This window comes from Humulus lupulus, chromosome 5 (genome assembly GCF_963169125.1).
Source record: "Humulus lupulus chromosome 5, drHumLupu1.1, whole genome shotgun sequence".
NCBI classification, from domain to species: Eukaryota; Viridiplantae; Streptophyta; class Magnoliopsida; order Rosales; family Cannabaceae; genus Humulus; species Humulus lupulus.
In genome coordinates, this window is record NC_084797.1 from 182,793,582 (window position 1) to 182,809,217 (window position 15,636).

The 15,636-nt window shown below is 33.1% G+C and overlaps 1 protein-coding gene across 1 annotated transcript; it reads left to right on the forward strand.

Moving 5' to 3' along the window:
• Positions 1–9,589: 9,589 nt before the first annotated feature.
• On the forward strand, positions 9,590–10,473 carry LOC133779749 (uncharacterized). The gene is made up of 4 exons (XM_062219666.1): positions 9,590–9,855; positions 9,979–10,197; positions 10,302–10,325; positions 10,441–10,473. The coding sequence occupies exons 1-4, from the start codon at positions 9,709–9,711 to the stop codon at positions 10,471–10,473; spliced, it is 423 nt and encodes a 140-aa protein (XP_062075650.1). The 5' UTR covers positions 9,590–9,708.
• Positions 10,474–15,636: the final 5,163 nt, after the last annotated feature.

Below are 15,636 nucleotides of genomic sequence, written 5' to 3' on the forward strand. Positions count from 1 at the left end.
TTTATAAGAGTGTTTCTGTTTCTCTTGTACCTTTTGATTTGATTCACTCTGATGTGTGGGGGCCATCACCCGTTCTAACAAAAGGTGGATCACGTTACTATGTCTCTTTTATTGATGATTATACTCATTTTTGTTGGGTCTATCTTATGAAACATCGTTCTGAATTCCTCGCGATTTATCATATGTTTCGTGCTTTTGTTAAAACTCAACATAATGTTGTTATCAAATGTTTTCGATGTGATCTGGGTGGTGGATATACCTCCAATCGTTTCTCTGAATTGCTTGCTTTACATGGTACCTTACATCAAACCTCTTGTACCGATACACCATAGCAAACTGGGGTTGCCGAAAGAAAACATAGACACATAGTTGAAACTGCTCGTTCTCTCTTATTGTCTGCTTATGTTCCTAGTGAGTTCTGGGGGGAAGCCATTCTGACTGCAGTTCATTCAATCAATAGAATTCCTTCATCTGTCACTTCAGGTCTGTCTCCCTTTGAAAAAATTTATGGTCACACTCCTGATTATTCTTCATTGAGAGTCTTTGGTTCCACATGTTTTGTTCTCCGTCCTCATGTTGAACGTAGTAAGCTTACTTCTCGTTCCGCTCTTTGTGTATTTCTTGGTTATGGTGAAGGTCAAAAATGATATCGATGTTATGATCCTATTAGTCAAAAACTCTATGTTTCTCGTCATGTTGTGTTTCTTGAGCATATACCTTTCTACTCTATTCCATTGGACACCCCCAATCTACACAAATCTGATATCACTCGTATTGATCCATTTGATTCTTGTACTGTTGATACGCTTAACTCTGCAGATGTCAGTTCTCAGCCTGTTGAAGTCCCTTCTGTCCCTACTACTGCCCAAGATGCTTCTGAGATTGTGGATCCTGCTCCTCCTCCTCGCTCTCCTCAAAGAATTTGTAAGTCCACACAGTTACCTAATTTTGTCTACTCCACTTATTCTGATTCTTTCTCTTCTTTTTTGACTTCTATTCACCAACTCTCTGAGCCCTCTTCCTATAAAGAGGCTATTCTTGACCCTCTTTGGCAGCAGGCAATGGCTGAAGAACTCTCTGCGTTGTACAAGACAGGTACTTGGGATATTGTTCCTCTTCTTGTGGGGAAGCGTGCTATTGGTTCCCGTTGGGTTTACAAGATCAAGACTAAGTCTGATGGGTCAGTAGAGTGGTACAAAGCTTGTTTGGTTGCTAAAGGCTTTGCTCAGGAGTATGGGATGGATTATGAGGAAACTTTCGCTCCAGTTTCCAAACATACCACTATTCGTACTCTCATTGCTGTTGCGTCTGCTCGACAATGGTCCATTTCTCAAATGGACGTTAAAAACGCCTTCTTGAACGGGACTCTTCAAGAAGAAGTTTACATGGTTCCTCCACCAGGTGTTCCTCATAATTTAGGAGAAGTTTGCAGATTGAAGAAGGCTCTTTATGGGCTTAAACAAGCTCCCCGAGCCTGGTTTGAAAAATTTTCCATCGTGATTACTTCTCTCGGCTTCCACCCCAGTCCACATGATTCAGCTCTCTTTGTTAGGTGTACTTCTTCTGGCCGCACTTTACTCTCTTTATATGTTGATGATATGATTATCACCGGTGATGATGCAAATGGGATAACAGAGTTGAAAACGCACTTGACTCGTGAATTTGAGATGAAAGATTTGGGTTCCCTACGGTAATTTTTAGGGATAGAAGTAGCTTACTCTCCTCGTGGCTATCTTCTTTCTCAATCTAAGTACATTGCTGATATTCTCGATCAGGCTCGTCTCTCTGATGCTCGCACTGTTGATACCCCTCTTGAGCTTAATGCCAGGTGTTCTTCATCTGATTGTGTTGCCTTGTCAGATCCCTCTCTATATCGCACTCTGGTTGGTAGCTTAGTGTACCTTACTATCACCATGCCAGACATCGCTTATGTAGTTCACATTGTCAGTCAGTTTGTTGCATCTCCCACTACCGTTCATTGGGCAGCTGTGCTTTGTATTCTTCGATATCTTCGGGGAACTCAAATTCAGAGTCTGCTTTTTCCATCTACGTCTACTTTAAAGTTACATGCCTACTCAGATGCAGATTGGGGTGGTGATTGTACTGATCGCAAATCTACCACTGGTTTTTGTATATTTTTGGGAGATTCTCTTATTTCTTGGAAGAGTAAAAAACAGACTGTTTTCTCTCGATCGTCTACAGAAGCAGAATATCGTGCCATGGCCTCCACTACCGCTGAAATTGTTTGGTTGCGTTAATTACTTGATGATATGGGTGTTATTCTCTCAGATCTCAACTCCGATGCATTGTGACAATGTTAGTGTTATTCAGATTACTCACAACTCTGTTTTTCATGAGCGCACGAAATATATTGAGATAGATTGTCATCTTACTTGTCACCACTATCAGAATGGGACCATCACTTTACCATTTGTCACTTCCACTATGCAGATTGCCGACTTGTTTACGAAGGCTCATACTATTTCTCGTTTTCGTTTCTTAGTTAGCAAACTCTCGATGCTTCCCGCAAATGCATCGTGAGTTTGAGGGGGGATGTTAATAATATAAGTTTTATTATTATGTAAGGGTAGTTTAGTCTTTTAGCCTCTCATTATTTTGGCTATATATTTTGTTGCTCTTGTACTTTTATTTTCATCTCTTTTGACATAATGAAAACCTAGCCTCCATTTTGATTCTCTCTCAAATCTCCTTTGTCTATTTTGTAAAATTATCAGTTTGAACCTAATTTTCGGTATTGTAAACTATTCGGAATTTTCTACAAATTTGCAGGATACTCTAAATAGCTACAATATACACGGTCATAAAAAAAATCACGCCAAAAACTGTTCATAGGTCGAGAAACACCGAGAGCCCCACCAATAGAGCTTAAAGTGAAACCCCTGAATTGTCATATATATATATATATATATATACTTGCCTTATATTTAACTCCACATATATATATGGATAACATAAAATTCGATTCATGTGTAGTTTTGGTGATCTTATATGTGGGATATGTCCTAATTATAAGATCTCCTCATCGAAGTTCTGGGTTTGCAAGTATAGCTTTTTCTTTATCGCATGTCTTCCATGAACTCATCTTCGCCTTGCACAATCTTTAGAGTTCTTAATTATACTGACGCATATATATGCCTCAGATTTTCTTTGTAATATTTGCTTTGCGCACTTCCCTGAATGTTTTAAGTTTCACTTAGTAATCTTATTAAGGCTCTTATGGATTTTTTCCCACCAATTCAGCTTTTAGAGCACTCACAATGATTGATTTATAATACCTAAAGTTATAAAATTTTGGTCAAAATCATCAAAATACACTACATTGGATGAGCAAAAACTCATTTATTTTAGCTTACCATATTTCTAACTCTATATGTAACAAAGATTTACCTCTCCTTCAAATATTTTTAATTATTATTTTAGTCTTTTTTATTCTTCCTCTTTGTAAATTAATTATTTTTTTATTCTTTAACCCTTTTTTCTATTATTTTAATTAATAAAGATATTTATAAATATAATATTTAAATAATATAGAGAGAAAATATAAAGATGTTGATGTATGATATAATGTATACATCATATAATGTAAAAGTTATAAGTAAAATAGAAAAATTGATGTTTTGGTTATGTATTTTAAATAATAGAGTAGAATATTGATTAGGAGTGCTCTAAGTCAGCCATAGTATGATAGTGGTTTCTTTTCCTTTAGTTTACTATTTGTGAAAATTCTTGATCAAATTAATCATTGCTAGTTGATGTGCTAGGCTGTGGTGTAGTTTATGATGGGATTCCACTTGGATCCCGAATTGGAGATGTTTGAGGGGTTTCTTAAAACAACAAACTTTTCTTCTCGTGCTACATTAAGCTAGTTTTATTATTTTTCGAGGCAACGAATCTTTCAAATTTTTATTGCTTGAATGTATATGTATTCCCAATTCTTTTAAGAATATTGTATTATTTTAACTGTGTTGGGGTCTTCTTGTACAAATTCTCATGTATATATTATTTAAGAAATACAAGTATGATTACAGATTCGTTTGAGATAACTACCTTTTTGTTGTTTTTGTTACTTACGTAGTATTAATGAGAAGTAAAATTCCTATTTATTCTAGTTTAATGCTTCAATATTTTTAAATTGCTATATGGTATACAAATTAAGAATTTAATTAATCATTAAAAAAAAATATTTTAATGTATTTAATTTTTTTTGTTTGATGAAAATGAGGATAAAATAAGAAACATACTCTTAGGAAATGGATGAAATAGACAATATTAAAATTTATTGAACCTCAAACCTTTTTTTTTGGGTCAAAAACCTTATAATTTATATAAGCTTGTCATGAAACTTACTTTCAAGAGCTTCCAAACTACACGTAAAACTCGTTCATCCAAACATTCTTAAGAATAAAAAAATAAATAGAAACTTTAGATTCTAGAAGATATTTTATAACATTTGTCAAAAAAAAAAAAAGTTATTTTATAACCATATCAAACGTACAGATCTCATGTGTTAATTAGTTGATTCTCGAGATATACTTTAAAAATAAATTATCAAGAGTATACATACTCATTAAGATTGTACTTGATAAAGAGAAAGTTAACTAAATAAATGTTGCAAACCGACAAACACACTTATTGACATCTCTCAATTGGATATTTTCACATTCCAACCTTATATATATTTATATATAATATTAATTTTCTTTGACAAATATATAATATTATTATGGTACGTTATGTATTTTAGCTAAACAATAAATTTGATTCTTTATTTTAAAAATTCCAATGACAATCATGTAGAGATGGATAATTATTAATTTTCTATATCCTCACTATATACTAAGAGAGGATATATCTTTCTTTGGAAATTGGTCTAACCATTTATTCAATTTCCAAGTGTATCCTTTTCTTTTTGTGTTTTAGTTGCAAAAATCAAACAAAATTTCAACAAAAGTTTTAGAAATGTTATATATCTACTGAACCTTATATCTTTAACTTAGTTATATATTAATTCTTAAAAAGTAGCTATGAAGCCCCATCAAGAAGTAGCTGGTACTGGAAGCAAATAGTCAATGTCAAAAATAGCTTTAAGCAGCTTGTGGATACCCAGAAATTCGAATCTGAGACATATCAGATAAAACAGGGTTATCGGTTATTATGGCCAATACAGAGAGAAGTTATATGGCATCATCTGGTGTGGGATAAATTAGCTATTCCAAAACATAGATTTTTGTTTTGGCTAATCATGTTGGGAAGACTGCCAGTCAGAGAGAGGTTGCAGAAATTTCAAATATGTCAAGAGGTGGAGTGTGTAATATGTGTAGCTGCTGTAGAGAGCATCCAGCATTTATTTGTTGAGTGTATTTACAGCAGCAGAGTGTTACAGGAAGTGAAGGATTGGCTAAAGTGGAGGACACCAGCAATGTCGATCCATGGGCTGATGAGTAATATTCGGCACAGCAGGTTCAAAAAAGGAGTATTCACAATCACTTTGGCTGCAATGAGCTATCACCTTTGGCAAAACAGGAATGAAGTATTATGGCAATATAGTTGTAAACAGGTGATCAAAATTGTACAAAATATTAAACATGAGGTCAAATACAGGATAAAAGGAATTATATACAAAGGACTAACACCTAGAGATGTGAATTGGTTTGATCAATTGTAACTAGAACATAAAAAAAAAAACAAGCCTTTTGAGGTGCTGTAGGATGTAAATATGTTTGGTCTAATATACTTTTCTCTGATTTACCAAAAAAAAAAAAAAAATCTTAAAAAGTAATGGTTTTCTTTAAAAATCCATCTAAATCTTGTAGTTCTTTTATTTGTTTATAAATTATTGGTTAGATCAATTGAACTTATTGAATACATGAGAAAATCTTATATATATTTTTTTAATTTCTATGTATACTTAAAATTATAGTGGTTATTAATTTACATTCAATTATCAAAAGAGGTAATATATACTAAGGGGCTATATACCCTTTGGGTATTGCTCAAGTGGAGACTGTAAAAACGTCTCCACCGGTGGAGACGTTTATTTTGCACCCTTTGATCAAATAAAGGGCTGTGATTTTCCAAATATTTGGTCTATCTCTCTCATAACTATTCTCTCTCTCTTTCCCTCACAATCGAACCCATTCACACACATTCAGAACTATTCTCTCTCTCTCTCTCTTCCGAATCTGTTTCTTTTCGACTTTCCTGCTCTTGCCTTGTTAGGCTGGTAAGACGAATCTGTTTACTTCAAACTAGTTCTCTTCCCGATCATACGTCAAAGTCCGGCAATTGATCTCTGCTGTACCTGGAATCCAAGTAATCCATCCGCGAAAGGGACGAGACATACGGGAATGATTGATTCCAGAAAGAGAGGGCTTGCGAGGTCCTCGCTATGGCTTTTCTTTATGTCCAGGTAGAAGAACTCCAACAGGATTAGATAAGCTTAAAACACTCCAAAAGGGTTTCCCGCTTGCCTAAAAGAATTCCTACTTTAAAAAGCTTTCTCACAAGCTTGTGATTGCTTTTATTGAATCACTGTATATAAGGCCTACAAACTATTACCTCGTATCGCCTAGGGAACACTATAGCTTTCAAACTTCCTTGCCTTATCCTATTGAAGTCCAATTATCATTTTCTTGCCATTAATTTAGCTTTCACCAGTCTATGAACCTACCCATCTCATAAGATCAGGTATATACAAAGTTTCTCTGTAGTCTGCAATTTGTATTATTTTTCATTGAATCTCTCCAAGCTTTGATATTTTCTTACCCACAGATACTTAAGGTGGGTTATGAAGATTTTGGCTTAAATTATTATTAGCTCTCTTTGTAATGCATAGACTATCTTTGCCTGTTTATGGATTGAACCCATTACTAATTCATTGATTCTCTCCAAGCTTTGATATCTCTTTGTAATGGAGGGACTAAATATATAGTTAATTGAACAACAAATAAAGATAAAATCTAGTGAAGAAATTCACAGTTTCCACCTATTATACGAATGTAAATTAACGATATATGTGTTTGGCAGTGGGGCGTTAGGCTGTGGTTGATTTCAGACTGGGTTTCAAAGCAAGGCTACTGGTGGTTTCTTATTTGTGGATTTAGGGGCTGCGGAGTTGGAGAGTGAAGTTTCTCTGTCTAAGCACCGAAGCAGGTTGGACTCTGTTATTTAGGGGTGTGCAGGTTGGACTCTGTTATTTTGGGGTAATTTTTGTGTGGTCCGTAGTGATGTTAGATTTGTAGCAGGTTTGTACAATTAAGACCAGTAATAATAGTTGATTTACAACTTAACTTAGCCATGACCTACTGTGTTTAGTGATTTTAGTTTGGCATTCTGTTTGCTTGTTATGTTTCAATGCGAGGGGTTTGTAGGAAAAAAATGCTAAATTAAAGAAGAATGATGTTTATGCATCGAAGGTGTCATTTATGGTATTAGGTTGATGAAGAGGTACCGTTTATGTAGTTGAGTAGATTGAACTTTTGCTAAGGATTTGTTAAGTATTAAAGCATTTCTATTATTTTATATATATATACATGATTTCATGACTTCCCTTCGGTTTGTTGGTTTTTTCTGAAGTAGTCTGTGAAAACTTATTTGAAATATATTCCCATGAATTGGAAAAGGTTGTGGTGGTTATAGCTATGTATAATATTGTTATATATAAAACTAGGGACAACATATTCCAATACTACTGGGTTATGATATGTCACTAAAGCTTAACAATAGACTGCAATTCGTTTTGATTGGGAATTAAAGTCGTTTAAAATTAGTGTTTTTACTGTTGTTAATATATTACCCAATTTTGGGGGTTTCTCCAATATGTTAGGCGAAGCTGATATTTTGGTGAAGCAATTATTATTTTAATGTGACACCATTGATGATGTGTAAATGTCGATAACCAATTTAAATTATTATATAATAATTATAATTATGGAAAGAAATTCTTTGTTATTGTAGGCAACTATGGGTAGGGAAAAGTTAGGGGACATCTTGTTCGCATTGAATTCACATGAGAGTGAAGTGAAGGAATTGAAGCAGGAAATTGCATCTCTTAGACATGGTGTTTCCCAGCTTCGTTTGTCTGAGGTTAGAGAAGGAGAAGAGGGCAATTCTTTTGAAGTTTTTTTGGAGATGGCATCTTTGGTAATGAGTGGATGTAACATTGTGAGTGAGAAATTGAGTAAATTAGATGGTGCAAATGTAGATATGGTGGAGGTGGGTCGTTTGGAAGATAAATTTAGTGTAGGAACACCGTCGATGAATTTGGGAAAGGTTGAGTTATCTAAATCAAAAACATTACAAGTGGAATTGGAGTTGCGAAAACTTGAGCCCGTTGATGGGGGGGTTAAAAATGTTCAACTTGAGTCGGAGGAGGTTCGTTTGGTTGACTTAAATGAGATAAGCGAAGTTGATAAGTTGCCTAGTGTGCTTGGTTGCGATGAGTTGGGTGTAGAAATTGGAGAGGGGCCTTCCAATATTGGTACTTTTACTGTAGAAATGAATGATTTAGAGGTTGATGGTGTTGATGGTAATAGTTTGAATGATAAGATTTTATTTGATCCTGAAGTGGGTAGGGAGAAGAAGAGTGGTGTATCTAATCATAGTGAGAAAGTGTGGTCTAGTTGTGTAGAAGGGAATGATTTATGTATGCAACTGGAAAAATTTACAGATATTGTTAGTGAGAGCAAACATTGTGATAGGATTTCATTGTCGACGACTGAAGAAAAAATAAAATGGCACTTTGAGGATGAAAGGAAATTGGTTTTGAAATTTGGAGGTAGTGGTTTTGATTGTGATATGTATGACATTGAAGATAGTGAAGTTGATAAAATTGTTGGGAAGGTATTGTTGATTATATTTTTTTGATTTTGGTGTACTAAATCCAATACAAATACATGTAGTTGGAATGATCTTAGAATCTACTTAACTTGTGGTGTTTGAATTTAGTATACTTTGGATCGTTGTTGCATTAGTGGAGACCTCTTAAGCCGAATAAAGTGGTCAAATTTGGAGTTGTTGAACGATTCTGAGGAAAAGTTGTTGAACTATGTGATGGACTCGAAATTACCTCCGGAGTAAGCTTTTGAATGCTTTGTATTTAAATATTTGGCCATGTTATATTTAAACAGATGATATAACTATTTGAACTAATTTTTTCATTTACAAGGGAGATAGTTTTCTTGGGAGACAAAGTAGTTGGGCGGAGGTCTGATTTTTTGAGTTTGGGAGATAAAGAACTATGCAGCACAAGAGTGAGGATGTTAAATAAATTTGTAATTTTGAGGTTGGTCAATGAAGACTTATACTCACATTAACTAATATGTGACAAGTTTTTTAATGTTGAAGGTTGTCAACTGTATGATTGATATTTTATCAGCGGTTGAAGTGGAAAAGAATGGGAAAAAGATGAGATTCTGGTGGATCCTGACAGCTTTATCGGTTTGTATTAGTTGAAAGAATTTTGTTGTTCTTTTTGTATGCCATGTTGATGACAATATTGTTTGGTTTTTTTAATTTTCTTTTTGTAGCGGCTAGACAGTTTATGTTATAGTACTATAAGTAATAAAAAGACATGGTTTGAATGGTGTGGAGAGGTTGATCAGTTGGAAAAGGTTAAATTGATTACTTTCATGAATATAATTTATGGTTTCGTATTTTATTGTTATGAGATTTTAGTAATTCTTATTGATGAGTATCTGGCAGGTTTACGTGCCTGTGCTTGCTAAAAGACATTGGTTTCTAGCCGTAATCAATATGTTTGAGAAGAAAGTTAATGTGTTCGATAACTTCAGCATTCCTTCGTATTTATTATGTGGTGGCATAATTATGTCGATGGTTTGTATATATTGTGTAGTTTTTTTATTCACATTATAATTTTATTTTTTAGAAATGTTTCAAAATTTATGAACTATCATTTTTTTACACATTTTGAATATTTTTTGTCTCTTTTGTGAACAGCTATGCTCCATGGACAATGCATTCAGTGAACAATTCAAAAAAGTTTACGGATCCGATTTTTCTTTTACACAATTTAGTATAAGTGAACCTATTTCCCATCGATACAAATGCGTTGATTATGATTGCAGTGTGTATGTCACAAGAATGCTTCTACAAGAATATGTGAAGGGAGTGTTAGGTGATGAAGCAGATGATGTGGTTGATGACTATGTTCCTGGAGTACCTATTCGAATAGGACCATTATATGTTAGTGTATCTGAATGTTTAAAAAAAATTGTGTGAAAATATACTTTTACTAATAATTAATGTTTCAATTGTATTAGGTACCGCGGGAGTTTGATTGGAAGGTTATAGGGGCACTAATTTTGACATCTTCACTGAACAAAAGAAGAGATTTTATAATAGAGAAAGTGTCCTGCGTTTGTTAACTTTGTTTTGTAATTTTGTGAGTAATGTGAATAGGCACACAATTATGAAATGCAAAGATTGCATTAGTTAGAAAGCTACGCTAAGGAAGAAGAAAAAGAAGATATTGAAGTGTATTAGAATCAATGAATGTGTTGATTTAACTTTTGTAATATATTGCAATTTATCAATGATTTTATAGTTAATATACCTTATTTTGGATTTCTTTGTCCAGTCTACAATCTTTGGAGTAGCTATTTTTTTTAGAAATAATAGTGATTTCAATTGACAAAATTAGGGAAAAGCTTGGTGTTGTTGAGGCTGTAAATTGTTGAAAAATAAAGATGTTTGAACTTAACCAATGAGCCACACGTGTGGCTGATATTTCAACCATGAAACTGTTAAACAACTATAGGAAGCAGTCACTAATTTTGGATGTTACTTGGATTCAAAAACTGGTTATTATACAAAACTTCAGCACAAGTGGTCATATTAATTAATAATACAGAACTGGAAAATTTGGGCAACAATAGTTGTTTTTAAAGTAGACATATAAATGTCCATTAATAAACAACAACCTGATTATAGTAATTATGTTCTAAAGGTGAAGGAAGAACAAGTATTAATTAAATTTTATTGTTGCTGCTGCCCCACGGGCCTAGTATATGAACTGTTGATGGAGTCCTTTTAATCTCCTTAGTTGTCCCTTTTGAAATCACTTTCGCTGTCTTCACCTGTCCATTGAACCTGCAATTTGATTAATTTCAATTAGTTTTGATTTAAATATAATTCCTATTCTTGTGGATTGTTATTTGATTTAAGGTACCATTTCCTCGTGGACATTTTCAAGTATGGACTTGTAATTATTCAAGGCAGTCGTTGTTGTAATCATTTGCTGCATTAACTCTCTTTGAACCGCATCTATTTTTCGTATAAGTGTTTTTGGTGTTGACCGTGTTACCTAATATTGAATTTGAAAAAAATATATAAGATTGCTCTAAGTATTCAGAAAAAGTTTATGGAATGCTAGAATGAAGGATGCAGCTGAGACATAGATGTGTCTTTTTGTACTATAATTAAAATAAATAATGTTTGGAGTTCGTGGCATAGCGAGATAAAGTGAGATTAATTTTTTTTTAATACAAAAATACACAGTGCACATACCAAGTGAGTTATAATATTGAAGTTAACTTTCATCATCAAATTGAATAACATACCTTGTGGTGTGTTATTGTACACAAAACTTCTCTTTTGTACTTTTCACAGTTCTCCTTTGTTTGTTCTTCCTAGAATTCTGATGCCGATTTACCAGACAAACACCACGGCTTTGTAATTATGACCAGTTTTTCTCGAACAAGCATTGACTTGGGTGGTAGTTGTGGTATTCAGTTGGGAACAATTCCACAACTTTGCATTGAAACTCGCTCCCCCAAATACCACTCTGCTCCGTTCGGGCCAACCAGTAAGATTCGACTGGAGTTGGCTACCTCACTTAGGGCAACATTGTAAGGTTGAATTTCTTCATCTCCCCATGGACAGAGGTCAACCTGGTTAAATTAGAAATTTAGTGAATTTGGTTTCATAATTACAGTCTATACGCTAGCATAGCATACATTTGATTTTACCTCGTCCAATGTTAGATTTGTTAGTTTTTCCCTATAGTACTTCAACAGGGCCGCAATCCCCATTGTTGGTGGAGGGCAATTACTCCATAGAAGGCTTCGTGGAAAGACTTTTGATGATATCGATTGTGGTGTAACACGTACACATGGTAGGTATTCCCTTGCCCAAACCTGTTATAAGAAGAAAATTGTTTGTTAAGTTTCAATAATATATTAAAAATTAATGTTTTATACAACATTCTATGATGACTAGAAAAATGGCAACACAAACATGCCTCATACAGAGATTTTGTATTACCTCCCATGCTTTCCAAAGGCCTCCCATGCAGTGTGTGTTGTGTCTACATAAGTCATCCATTTGCTGGTACATAAAAGCCAATGCAGCTCCCCCCCAATTGAAAGATCCTATATCTCCTATACTAGCCAAACACGGTAAGTAGTACAAGTGCACCATCTTATTAGAACGTGCAAACAAAGTGCACCCAAGTAGTGCGAGTATGAAGACCCTAGTTAAAATATCATGGTCTTCAATATTTCTTAGTTGCATATTGCGATAAGCTGTGTATAGACAACTCAATTTCACCCTTCTTCTGTCAATGGTTGCTAATGGTTGTCCTACTAACTTTGTTAGTTGTTCTATATTTTTGTGGATGCGTCTATCCATTTTCAATGGGTTACCATGCACTGGTATTCCAGAAATTGAACTAAAATCCTTGGGGGTCAATGTCATCTCTCCTAATTTCTCGAATATGAACGTATGTGTTGTGTCCCACCACTTCTCCCCAAGTACTTGTAATAGTGCAACATCCATTTCTGATTGGTTTATGCCGTCCACTAAAGGTTGTAATCGTGTCACTCTAACTCTATCTTTTACTGAATTTGGGAGCTTAGCATACCATTCGATGATTAGTTCACAATCTCCAGCCCCGTCAATATCAATCTCTTTCTCCTGACATGATATATTAATTAATTTTGTACTCATAATAATACAAATTTTCAATTTTAAGATAATTTAAATAACCCACACCGACCTTCCCAATACAAATGGCCAAATTTTATGTTGTATGCATAAAAATAGAAACAAGTAAAACCAAACGAGAGGTGTAAGGACTAGGAATGACTTTTAATAATACGTTGGAATAAGTGTTGGAATAAGTGTTTGTACAGCTAAATGCCTATATGAAATTGGAGCTATATATACTTAAATTGAGTACCTCAAATGAAAGGTGGTCCATTGAATTTAATCTGATAGTGCCCACTGAATTCCTTGTCCTTAATTTGTTCGGTCTACGAATGCCATGCTGTCCTTGGTGTACAATGATGTCTGAGTTGTGGTCAGATTTCCCCACCATGAATTCCTTGGTGCTAGAGCTGGAGGAGGAAGAGATGGGGGTGTCCGACTTACATACACGCTTGGAGGCCAGTTTCATCTTCACCTCATCGAACATGGTCATTCCTCTTTTCATGTTCCGTGTTTTGATAAATTTGATTACCAAATTTAAGCTAGATTGAAGTGATAGTTAAAATTTTAATCAAAAACGCGATGAGACAAATTAAGGTAATAGTACAACAAAGAGTGCAAATAAATTTGTGATTCGTACATGGCCAAATATGTATTCCCCAATGTAAGACGAATTAAACATATTTTCTAATCCCCACCTCAGGAGTGCAGTAAAGTTGTCATTTTTGAGATATGGCTTTTACTTGAGGATGCCATTCTTGTGTCCCTCACTATGTTTTACTAAACTTTGTTGCATTAGTTTGGAGAAGATATATGCTTTATATATATATAGATATATATATATATCACAGCGGATGGTTTTGGTCGGTTTCTCAGGTCCCTAATTTTCCTCCAGCTACATTTTTAAACATAATTTTTCGTCTCTAAGTTGAATGGATATTAAGTAAATAATAAATGGCAGAAGTTAAAATGGAAAGTGATTTATTTAAAGAACATACACCTTTTAACGGATCTCGAATTTCTGCTTGGCGATGATTGGATTCGAAGCTTGTCGGCGGCTGCGATTTTGTATTCGGCGACCACCGCTGTCCACAGAATATTTTTGTACCCACCCAGCACCGCTGTCGAATCTCTTCGATAGTACAAGTATTCTGCACAGACTTTGTGAAGGTTGGGAATGGAGCTTTGAGATCAGATTCACAATAGTTGAGTACAGTGTCAAAAAATGTTAACATCGTGAATGAAGAGAAATCTGTATATTTTATCCCACAAATTAATTAACAACCTACCCAACCCTAACAGGTACACGTTGCCTTTGTTAAAATAGGTGTAACGGTCCAAAATAGGCCAAAACCATTCAATTATAACTCTGGTTTTTAACTAACCATTTACACTAATAACCATGTGTAAATTGACATAACTACCCTCATACATTGTTTTATGGAGAATATTACTGAAGCATGAGAAGTACAGATAAAAGATGAAATACTATTGTTTATCGTGATTGACTATACATAATATTAATTTTTTTTAAGAGAGGTTTATTTTGAAATGGTGTGAGAGGATAAAATTTAATTATATTGATAAATTAAAATTTTATAATATTACATTAATTAAATTCATAACAATTTATATTGCATTGTCATTAACTTTGATTTTTTTTATAAATTAAAGTTATATTTTTTTAGGGCATTAACTTTATTTTTTTTATAAATTAAAGTTATATTTTTTTAGGGCATCATTGATTGATTAGTGATTTAAAAATTGTATTTTGAAAAAGTATGATTCTGAAAAAGATTCTAGATTTAGTGTCTGAATATGTTCTAGATTTAGTGTCTGAAGACTATTTTTGAATTCTATAAAAATGAATAATTTTTTGGTAGAAAATCTAAAAATTGAATATGTAACATATATTTTTTTTTTTGGTATAATAATAATTGAAGTGAAAATATTTTTTTTTATTTATTTGTTGTAATTTTTATTTGATCAATGAATTTTTTTAGAAAATAAATTGTAAATTAGAATTAAATTAAATTGTTATATGATTTTATAATTAATTATTTTACTAAATTTATATAGATAAAAATTTTAAAAAGTAGATTGACTTGTAAAGAGGACAGAAAGAAAAAAAAAATCAAGACTGTAAGAAAAATTAAAGAAAATTAGGAAGAAATTTTGTTTTTTAAAAAAAACTCAATTTACAATTTGTGGAGTTAGAAAAATATTTTACTTTGTTAGCTATTTTTATTTTATAATATTTAACTTTTAGTATAGAATTGAAATGATAAATTTATATTTATTTATTAATTGTAATTTTTTTTGTAATCTTTATTTTATAAAATATTTTATCATTACCTTAATTTTATTTAAAAAAATATATTATAAATTAGAATCAATTGCATCCCTTTGTATAATTTTACAATTAAATATTATAACAAATATAGTTATAAAGGTGAATAAGAATTTTAAATTGAAAAAAATACCCTTTTTATTAAAAAAAATAGAGTAAATAATTTAACACCAGAAGTGTAGATAGAAAAAAAAAATTTGTCTGTAAAGAGAAATTATTGTACATAACATAACATAACATAAGAAACAAGTAGCAAGTGGTCAGAAAAAAAAAAAAGTAAGAAAACGTGAAAACATCATTTCCTAAATCCTTTGATAAAT

Bases quoted from the DNA above. Each gene is read 5' to 3' on its own strand.
- LOC133779749 (XM_062219666.1), top strand. From the start codon at position 9,709: ATGAGTATCTGGCAGGTTTACGTGCCTGTGCTTGCTAAAAGACATTGG. The intron at 9,856-9,978 runs GTTTGTATATAT...TTTTGTGAACAG, and splicing joins GTGGCATAATTATGTCGATG to CTATGCTCCATGGACAATGC. The intron at 10,198-10,301 runs GTACCTATTCGA...CAATTGTATTAG, and splicing joins TTGATGACTATGTTCCTGGA to GTACCGCGGGAGTTTGATTG.